The following is a 10,787-nucleotide window of genomic DNA, read 5'->3' on the forward strand; positions in this document are numbered from 1 at the left end:
TCCTCCCCTGTACAGTGTCTATACTTCTAGCTGTTTATGGCCTTTTTTATTGCAGATCTTGCGACAGTGGTTGGTTATCTGGTTGTCAGCCGTCCATTCCTTACACCAAACCATCCCCGCCATCTGACCAGCACCCACGCCGAGCTCCTGGAGGTGAGAGCGCCTTCACCTGTATAGATATCCCGTCACATGTGGATGTATCCCCTGTCTGATCTCTCGTCTTTCTCTCATAGGATTACTACCAGAGTGGACGGATGTTACTACGGATGTCTCAGGCACTAGGGAGGATTGTTCTGGCAGGACGTGAGATGACCCGGCTGTCTGGGTAAGGTCTCATTGATAAATCCTGTTAAGGACTATCTGTTCTGGATGCAGCTATAGTAATGGACAGGGAGAGTTCACAGAACCGTAGGGGATCATCTTCTTGTAGGGGATCTGTGGAGTTCATGGTGTAAAACCTTTTCCTTCCAGCAATGTGTGTGACGACAAAGGGGGGGGGACCGCAGACCCCTGGGGAGCCCTGGACTTGCCCTCGTATTACAGTGATCTGAAGCTGTAGGGATGGAACCTATGGTATAATGTGCATCCAGTGAGAATCACTTACTCTGTAGCCCATTGATTTATCGCTAATAGATTGACCTGCAGCACTGGAGGGGTTAATCTTTCCCCAATCTGCTGAATCGGCCTGATCAGGTAGATCGCTCTGTGTAATAGGGCCCTTAAAGGGGAGGTGTCACAAAACAAAGCAGGTACAATCATGTGTACCATGCACATGTGTTTTTTAGTGAAGTAGCTTAGGTCTCTCTGCCATTTTCCTCCCCATGGATCTAATCACTTCCTGTTTCCTCTCTGTGACCCTGCGGTTGCCAGGCAACAGTGCAGACACTTTCCCACAATCCCCATTGCTGCATGTGAAGTGAAAACCAACTGCCAGTACTGATGGGGCAGGTCATGTGACTGGGATTGAACTGAGCATGTGCAACCTAAGCTAGTGGATGCCTGGCGGGTCGTAACCAAGGGCAACAGGACAGGTTATGAAACTAAGCAGCAGATGGGGATTAGTGAGTCTGTATCTCTTATACATTGTAAGACATGCTTGTACATTGGAATATGCTTTATTTACTGTAATGTATCAGACCTGCTCGTCTTCCTGACACCACCCTGTACGATGGCTGTGTATCTGCATCGCCGTGTGACTTGTATCCAGCTCCGCCGTCTCTAATGTTCAGCACCCAATGACTTGTGTTTCCTCATCTGTAGATTCACGGCCAGGATCACAGAACTGATGCAGGTGCTGAAGGATCTAAACCAAGGGAAATATGAGAGAACCATGGTGTCTCAGCAGGATAAAGGTAACTGCATCACATGACCTGTACGGAGGCTGCGGTATAAGTGTAATGTACGGAGGCTGCAGTATATGTGTAATGTACGGAGGCTGCAGTGTATGTGTAATGTATGGAGGCTGCAGTATGTGTAATGTACGGAGGCTGCGATATATGTGTAATGTATGGAGGCTGCAGTATATGTGTAATGTACGGAGGCTGCAGTATATGTGTAATGTATGGAGGCTGCAGTATGTGTGGAATGTATGGAGGCTGCAGTATAATATGTGTAATGTATGGAGGCTGCAGTATGTGTGTAATGTATGGAGGCTGCAGTATGTGTGTAATGTATGGAGGCTGCAGTATATGTGTAATGTATGGAGGCTGCAGTATATGTGTAATGTATGGAGGCTGCAGTATGTGTGTAATGTATGGAGGCTGCAGTATAATATGTGTAATGTATGGAGGCTGCAGTATGTGTGTAATGTATGGAGGCTGCAGTATGTGTGTAATGTATGGAGGCTGCAGTATGTGTGTAATGTATGAAGGCTGCAGTGTATGTGTAATGTATGGAGGCTGCAGTATAATATGTGTAATGTATGGAGGCTGCAGTATAATATGTGTAATGTATGGAGGCTGCAGTATAATATGTGTAATGTATGGAGGCTGCAGTGTATGTGTAATGTATGGAGGCTGCGATATATGTGTAATGTATGGAGGCTGCAGTATGTGTGTAACGTATGGAGGCTGCAGTATGTGTGTAATGTATGGAGGCTGCAGTATGTGTGGAATGTATGGAGGCTGCAGTATGTGTGTAATGTATGAAGGCTGCAGTGTATGTGTAATGTATGGAGGCTGCAGTATAATATGTGTAATGTATGGAGGCTGCAGTATAATATGTGTAATGTATGGAGGCTGCGATATACTGCAGCCTCCATACATTACACATATATCGCAGCCTCCATACATTACACACATACTGCAGCCTCCATACATTACACACATACTGCAGCCTCCATACGTTACACACATACTGCAGCCTCCATACGTTACACACATACTGCAGCCTCCATACGTTACACATATGTCAGCCTCCATACATTACATATATACTGCAGCCTCCATACATTACACATATACTGCAGCCTCCATACATTACACACATACTGCAGCCTCCATACATTACACACATACTGCAGCCTCCATACATTACACACATACTGCAGTCTCCATACGTTACACATATATGTCAGCCTCCATACATTACATATATACTGCAGCCTCCATACATTACACATATACTGCAGCCTCCATACATTACACTTATACCGCAGCCTCCGTACATTACATATATACTGCAGTCTCCATACGTTACACACATACTGCAGCCTCCGTACATTACACATACACTGCAGCCTCCATACATTACACATATACTGCAGCCTCTGTACATTACACATACACTGCAGCCTCTGTACATTACACATATACTGCAGCCTCTGTACATTACACATACACTGCAGCCTCCGTACATTACACATATATCGCAGCCTCCATACATTACACATATATCGCAGCCTCCATACATTACACATATACTGCAGCCTCCATACATTACGCATATATGTGTAATGTATGGAGGCTGCGATATATGTGTAATGTATGGAGGCTGCAGTATATGTGTAATGTACGGAGGCTGCAGTATATGTGTAATGTACGGAGGCTGCAGTGTATGTGTAATGTACGGAGGCTGCAGTGTATGTGTAATGTACGGAGGCTGCGGTATAAGTGTAATGTATGGAGGCTGCAGTATATGTGTAATGTATGGAGGCTGCAGTATATATGTAATGTATGGAGGCTGACATATATGTGTAACGTATGGAGACTGCAGTATGTGTGTAATGTATGGAGGCTGCAGTATGTGTGTAACGTATGGAGGCTGCAGTATGTGTGTAACGTATGGAGGCTGCAGTATGTGTGTAATGTATGGAGGCTGCAGTATAATATGTGTAATGTATGGAGGCTGCAGTATAATATGTGTAATGTATGGAGGCTGCAGTATAATATGTGTAATGTATGGAGGCTGCAGTGTATGTGTAATGTATGGAGGCTGCAGTATGTGTGTAATGTATGGAGGCTGCAGTATGTGTGTAATGTATGGAGGCTGCAGTATGTGTGTAATGTATGGAGGCTGCAGTATAATATGTGTAATGTATGGAGGCTGCAGTATAATATGTGTAATGTATGGAGGCTGCAGTATAATATGTGTAATGTATGGAGGCTGCAGTGTATGTGTAATGTATGGAGGCTGCAGTATGTGTGTAATGTATGGAGGCTGCAGTATGTGTGTAATGTATGGAGGCTGCAGTATAATATGTGTAATGTATGGAGGCTGCAGTATAATATGTGTAATGTATGGAGGCTGCAGTGTATGTGTAATGTATGGAGGCTGCAGTATGTGTGTAATGTACGGAGGCTGCAGTATGTGTGTAATGTATGGAGGCTGCAGTATGTATGTAATGTATGGAGGCTGCAGTATGTGTAACGTATGGAGGCTGCAGTATGTATGTAATGTATGGAGGCTGCAGTATGTATGTAATGTATGGAGGCTGCAGTATAATATGTGTAATGTATGGAGGCTGCAGTATAATATGTGTAATGTATGGAGGCTGCAGTATGTATGTAATGTATGGAGGCTGCAGTATGTATGTAATGTATGGAGGCTGCAGTATGTGTGTAATGTATGGAGGCTGCAGTATAATATGTGTAATGTATGGAGGCTGCAGTATAATATGTGTAATGTATGGAGGCTGCAGTATAATATGTGTAATGTATGGAGGCTGCAGTATGTGTGTAATGTATGGAGGCTGCAGTATGTATGTAATGTATGGAGGCTGCAGTATGTATGTAATGTATGGAGGCTGCAGTATGTATGTAATGTATGGAGGCTGCAGTATGTGTGTAATGTATGGAGGCTGCAGTATAATATGTGTAATGTATGGAGGCTGCAGTATAATATGTGTAATGTATGGAGGCTGCAGTATAATATGTGTAATGTATGGAGGCTGCAGTATAATATGTGTAATTCCTGTGATATTACAGAGTCGGAGAGTCTTCCCAGCATTCCCCTGATACCTGGAAGTGGAAGAGTTATCAATGCTGACAACATCATCAGGTGTGTGTGAGGCGTCTGTATATGTGAATTTAGCCTCATAGTGGCCATGGTGCGGCCTGAGGACTGGCCACATGGTAATCCCAGGGAGGGGAAAGCCGACAATTCATCCCCTGTACAGGAAAGGGCAGATTATGTCACCAGAATCACTCGGCACGTTTATAGGAGGATATAACTGAGCTGACTATGGATCCAGGCCTGAACCAGTATACAGTGGTGGGGGATCAATCTTAGTATATTTGTCCCCTTCTCAGTAAAGACGGTTTAGGGTCCTGTTAGACAAAACGTTTAAACTAAAACTATAAACTATTGCAAACATGTCCGTTCTTTCAACGGAGGCGCCCTATTTTTAACACAGAGGACATATGTGTGACTATATGGACAGATACAGAGGATATATGTGCAACACCATACATACAGATACAGAGGATATATGTGTGACTATATGGACAGATACAGGGGATATTGTGTAACCATACATACAGATACAGAGGATATATGTGTAACCATACATACAGATACAGAGGATATATGTGTGACTATATGGACAGATACAGAGGATATATGTGTAACACCATACATACAGATACAGAGGATATATGTGTGTTACCATACATACAGATACAGAGGATATATGTGTGACCATACATACAGATACAGAGGATATATGTGTGACCATACATACAGATACAGAGGATATATGTGTGACTATACGGACAGATACAGAGGATATATGTGTGACCATACATACACAGAGGACATATGTGTGACTATATGGACAGATACAGAGGATATATGTGTGACCATACATACAGATACAGAGGATATATGTGTGACTATACGGACAGATACAGAGGATATATGTGTGACTATACGGACAGATACAGAGGATATATCTGTGACCATACATACAGATACAGAGGATATATGTGTGACTATATGGACAGATACAGAGGATATATGTGTGACCATACATACAGATACAGAGGATATATGTGTGACTATATGGACAGATACAGAGGATATATGTGTGACCATACATACAGATACAGAGGATATATGTGTGACTATACATACAGATACAGAGGATATATGTGTAACCATACATACAGATACAGAGGATATATGTGTGACTATACGGACAGATACAGAGGATATATGTGTGACTATATGGACAGATACAGAGGATATATGTGTGACTATACGGACAGATACAGAGGATATATGTGTGACCATACATACAGATACAGAGGATATATGTGTGACTATACATACAGATACAGAGGATATATGTGTAACCATACATACAGATACAGAGGATATATGTGTGACTATACGGACAGATACAGAGGATATATGTGTGACTATACGGACAGATACAGAGGATATATGTGTGACTATACGGACAGATACAGAGGATATATGTGTGACTATGAGTACAGATACAGAGGAAGCTGTAGTTGAAAAACTATACGTGTGAGCCCGGACGTACACCAGCAGTCACCCTTTTGTTCTATTCTATATACCTGCTGTATACTTCTACTGTAGGGTATGATGTTTCATCAGTGTCATCTGCTAATGTATTTGCATCTTCTTCTTTTTTTTTTTCCAAGGTTTGAACATGTTCCTCTTGCTACACCTAATGGAGATATTCTTATCCGAGACCTTAACTTTGAGGTAAAGGATTCTGCACTGCAATGAATCAACAGTCTGATATGTCCCTATAGCGTCTCACCTGTTGTATGTCCCTATAGCGTCTCACCTGTTGTATGTCCCTATAGCGTCTCACCTGCTGATATGTCCCTATAGCGTCTCACCTGCTGATATGTCCCTATAGCGTCTCACCTGTTGTATGTCCCTATAGCGTCTCACCTGCTGATATGTCCCTATAGCGTCTCACCTGCTGATATGTCCCTATAGCGTCTCACCTGCTTATATGTCCCTATAGCGTCTCGCCTGCTGATATGTCCCTATAGCGTCTCACCTGCTGATATGTCCCTATAGCGTCTCACCTGCTGATATGTCCCTATAGCGTTTCACCTGCTGATATGTCCCTATAGCGTCTCGCCTGTTATGTCCCTATAGCGTCTCGCCTGTTATGTCCCTATAGCGTCTCACCTGCTGATATGTCCCTATAGCGTCTCACCTGCTGATATGTCCCTATAGCGTCTCACCTGCTGATATGTCCCTATAGCGTCTCACCTGCTGATATGTCCCTATAGCGTCTCGCCTGCTGATATGTCCCTATAGCATTACACCTGCTGATATGTCCTATAGCGTCTCACCTGCTGATGTGTTCCTATAGCGTCTCACCTGCTGATATGTCCCTATAGCGTCTCACCTGCTGATATGTCCCTATAGCGTCTCACCTGCTGATATGTCCTATAGCGTCTCACCTGCTGATATGTCCCTATAGCGTCTCACCTGCTGATATGTCCCTATAGCGTCTCACCTGCTGATATGTCCCTATAGCGTCTCACCTGCTGATATGTCCCTATAGCGTCTCACCTGCTGATATGTCCCTATAGCGTCTCACCTGCTGATATGTCCCTATAGCGTCTCACCTGCTGATATGTCCTATAGCGTCTCGCCTGCTGATATGTCCCTATAGCGTCTCGCCTGCTGATATGTCCCTATAGCATTACACCTGCTGATATGTCCTATAGCGTCTCACCTGCTGATGTGTTCCTATAGCGTCTCCCCTCAGCAGATGCCGCAGTTACATTAGTATTAGGCTATGTGATGGGGTCAGGAGGGTAATATCAGTCACATGGTTTATAATGGAGTGGTCTGTGTCTGTGCAGGTGAGATCTGGTACCAATGTTCTTGTCTGCGGGCCGAATGGATGCGGGAAGAGTTCTCTGTTCCGTGTATTAGGAGAGGTAAGTTACATTTTATACAGGTCTCATTTATATTCCTCACATATTCAGAGATGTTATTGGTCAATCACAGAAAGGGGGAATGTGCGGCCCTCCAGTCTTCAGATGGAGGGCGACAGGTTCCCTATCCCTGCTCTGTGAGGTCAGGTGTGATCTCAGAATACCAGATTATCTTTATATACCCTCACACTTGTTGTATGACTAAAGGCCCTTATTGTCTGATTATCGGGCGATAATCGCGCTGTTTCCACATGTTGAAAGACCACGATCATGTCCGTGACGGTGCTGCTGCTCATCACCCTCATCATGGAGGTCGTGTAGTGCCAATAGACCACTGATATTACATTGTAGGGGCTCTGACTGCTGCCGATCAGCTGTGTGATGAGCCATAAACCAGATGACGGATTTGCTGGATTTGTCTTTCTTCTTCTCATCTCCCACTCAGACCTGTTTCTTCTCTTTCCCCTTATAGTTATGGCCGCTGTTCGGTGGATCTCTGACTAAACCTGAACGAGGAAAACTATTTTATGTTCCTCAGGTAAAGTTTATTCACATTGATTCTTCATAGTTTTTGTATGATGATGATGATGGAGAGGCTGAAGGGGATGTCACTATTGTTCCTTACAGAGACCGTACATGACTCTCGGGACATTACGAGACCAAGTCATCTACCCAGACACCCAAGAAGATCAGAAGCGTAAAGGTATCTCCGATAAGGTAAGGATGGGGGGAAGGCTGCGGTTTGTGAGCCCCGATGAGACTGTATCTCATAGCTTTGTGTGTCTGTGCTCAGGTGCTGAAGGATTACCTGGACAATGTGCAGCTGGGGCCCATCCTGGAGCGCGAGGGCGGCTGGGATAGTGTCCAGGACTGGATGGATGTGCTCAGCGGAGGAGAGAAGCAGAGGATGGCGGTATGTAAGGCAGCATGGGATATATATATATATATACAGTGTGTGTGTGTATATATAATAAATATATAATATATATATATACACACACACACATATATAAATATATATATATATTTCCTGACCTGAAGGTGTCGCTCCACATCCCATGTGCAATACTTGTACAGACCTAAACGAAAGATGTGATGATGTAATGTGAAACCAGGATGTTCATGTTGTCTTTTTAGATGGCGCGGTTATTTTACCACAAGCCTCAGTTTGCCATCTTGGATGAGTGCACGAGCGCGGTCAGTGTGGATGTTGAAGGTTACATTTACAGCCACTGTAGGAAGGTGAGTGACCATAGAGTGAGATGGTATCCATCTATCCCCTGTCCCCCGGGTGTATCCGCATTACATGGGGGTGGGCTGACTATCAGAGGATGTACAACATGTTTCCTTGCTCCCCCACCAATGGACTTAGTACATGAGCCACCAGTCCTGTGCTTGTTGAGGGTCCCAGAGACCTGAGCCCACTGACTTGTCCTTCCTGTTATTCTGTGTATATTGTTGCTTTTTTTTACATTGAACCCCATCTGTGCAGAATGTATAGTAGAATGGCGCTATGTTCTTGCTGCGTTTTGCACTGTGTGGCTCAGTAGTCTGAGATTCTTCCCAGGTAGACCAGGAGGATTGTGGGTGGCAGTGAGATGGTAAAGGAGGCCGCCATGTGTCTAAACTGTATAATTCCTGACACTCATGATAGAATAGCAATGTTATCTACTGAAAAAGACCCGTCATTACATGAATGTACAGAAACCAGGAGGCTCACCTACACACTGCTGCCTGTGGTCGCCATCCATATCCATATTCTGGTTCTAGCAACCCCCCCCCCCCCCCCCCCCCCTTAATATGCAAATTGCTGGCTGGCCAATAGGGGGCAAACTCCAGTGTTTCACTGCAGGTAGGTTATCACGCAGCTCCTGACCAATGACAGGCTGGTGTCCCGACTAATGACAGACTGGTGTCCCGACTAATAACAGACTGGTGTCCCGACCGCACCGCTCCCCAGACAAGGCCAAGCTGTGTAGTCATTGGTCAGAGCTATGGGCTGTGTGATAACCCTCTCCTGCTGTGAATGGCCGTTGTTCATACCCCAGTGGCCGGCATTTAACTTGCATAACTATTAGTCAGGCCCGACTCTGGTTCCCAGCTGTTACCTCACACTGTCCATTCCCATCTTGCACAATATCAGGATTGGAATTAGATACATTATTATATGGAACTGTTCTTGTATTCTTGTAATTGCCACAATTGTATCCTCAGATAGAGGATGTGGTGAGCTCCGGAGGGATGATGTCATCGTTGTGACATCACCTGCAGTTTATTGGCTTTGTTTCATCATTTAGTATATATCATTGAGTATATAGGTGAAGCGTCCTATGACCGTATAGTGTGTAATAACTGTGGCTTGTCTCCCCAGGTTGGAATCTCCCTCTTCACTGTGTCCCACAGAAAGTCCCTGTGGAAGCATCATGAGGTATATAGCAGTATATAGTCATGTGAATTTCTCACAGGTCAGGGATGGGAAACCTGCGGCCCTACAGCTGTTACAAAACTACAATTCCCATCATGCCTGGAGAGCGGCAGCTTTAGCCGGAGGGCTGGAGGTTCGCCATCTCTGTGATAGATCTGCGGCAGCATAAGGACAGCAGTGTTATATGGTTATCGCTCCAGCATTGATTATTACAGTTGTGCGTTTAGCAATTGGTCTGGACCTGAATATTTAGACCCCGACTGTACAAAACCTTTGACATCATGTCTGACATGTCCGTCCCTGCTTAAAGGGGAACTGCGGTGATGTTTCTTTTAGATTAACTTGTTATAGAAAATGATATAGATTTATAATTTACTTCTATTTAAATATGATCTCCAGTCTTCCAGTACTTTGGTTATTATCCCTGACTGCTGTCCCTCTCCTCCTTGCAGTACTACCTCCACATGGACGGACGAGGCAACTACGAGTTCAAGCCAATCACAGACGAGACGATTGAGTTTGGATCTTAGAGCTTCGTGATTCAGAACCAACTCAAGGGAAACAACTATTGGCTAGTTTTCTTTTTCTTAGCAGATTTTTTGCCTAATTTTAAACAATTGAAGTCTAATAATGTTAATGTAATGATTAACACTACTGTACTGAGGTACAATGAGGTCCTCAATGAGGTCAAATCAGCCGCTCCGATGACTCCACACCAATCCATTACTCACAAGTCGCCCAGCTTCCCATCCTTAGGGACTAAGGGAAGGTATCGTTGGCCTGTTCCTTTTCTTCCTCTTTATAGGTGGCCCTACACATTAGATGACTGTTGGCTGGACCCGCTGATGATTGTGGGGTCGGCCGACCGTTTGTGTATTGGGGTGTCCCATCTCTTCTCCGACAACGTTTGAAGGATCGGTCATATTGTCTGTGTCCAATCACTACGGAGGACACATGCACGCTTAGCTCAGCCGATCATGCACTTATAT

At 44.4% G+C, this 10,787-nt stretch overlaps 1 protein-coding gene across 1 annotated transcript in view; it reads left to right on the plus strand.

Annotated features, from left to right (window-relative positions):
• Positions 1 to 10,429, plus strand: part of ABCD3 (ATP binding cassette subfamily D member 3) — a 37,434-nt gene extending 27,005 nt beyond the window's left edge. Inside the window, exons 12-23 of the mRNA XM_069967714.1 lie at positions 56 to 153; positions 234 to 325; positions 1,261 to 1,352; positions 4,425 to 4,497; positions 6,108 to 6,171; positions 7,299 to 7,376; positions 7,846 to 7,911; positions 8,001 to 8,090; positions 8,167 to 8,286; positions 8,511 to 8,615; positions 9,745 to 9,801; positions 10,251 to 10,429. Of these exons, the coding sequence (XP_069823815.1) occupies positions 56 to 153; positions 234 to 325; positions 1,261 to 1,352; positions 4,425 to 4,497; positions 6,108 to 6,171; positions 7,299 to 7,376; positions 7,846 to 7,911; positions 8,001 to 8,090; positions 8,167 to 8,286; positions 8,511 to 8,615; positions 9,745 to 9,801; positions 10,251 to 10,328 (1,013 nt within the window). The 3' untranslated portion in view covers positions 10,329 to 10,429. The remainder of the gene's footprint in view (positions 1 to 55; positions 154 to 233; positions 326 to 1,260; positions 1,353 to 4,424; positions 4,498 to 6,107; positions 6,172 to 7,298; positions 7,377 to 7,845; positions 7,912 to 8,000; positions 8,091 to 8,166; positions 8,287 to 8,510; positions 8,616 to 9,744; positions 9,802 to 10,250) is intronic.
• Positions 10,430 to 10,787: the final 358 nt, after the last annotated feature.

Source organism: Dendropsophus ebraccatus, chromosome 4 (genome assembly GCF_027789765.1).
Source record: "Dendropsophus ebraccatus isolate aDenEbr1 chromosome 4, aDenEbr1.pat, whole genome shotgun sequence".
Lineage (NCBI taxonomy): Eukaryota > Metazoa > Chordata > Amphibia > Anura > Hylidae > Dendropsophus > Dendropsophus ebraccatus.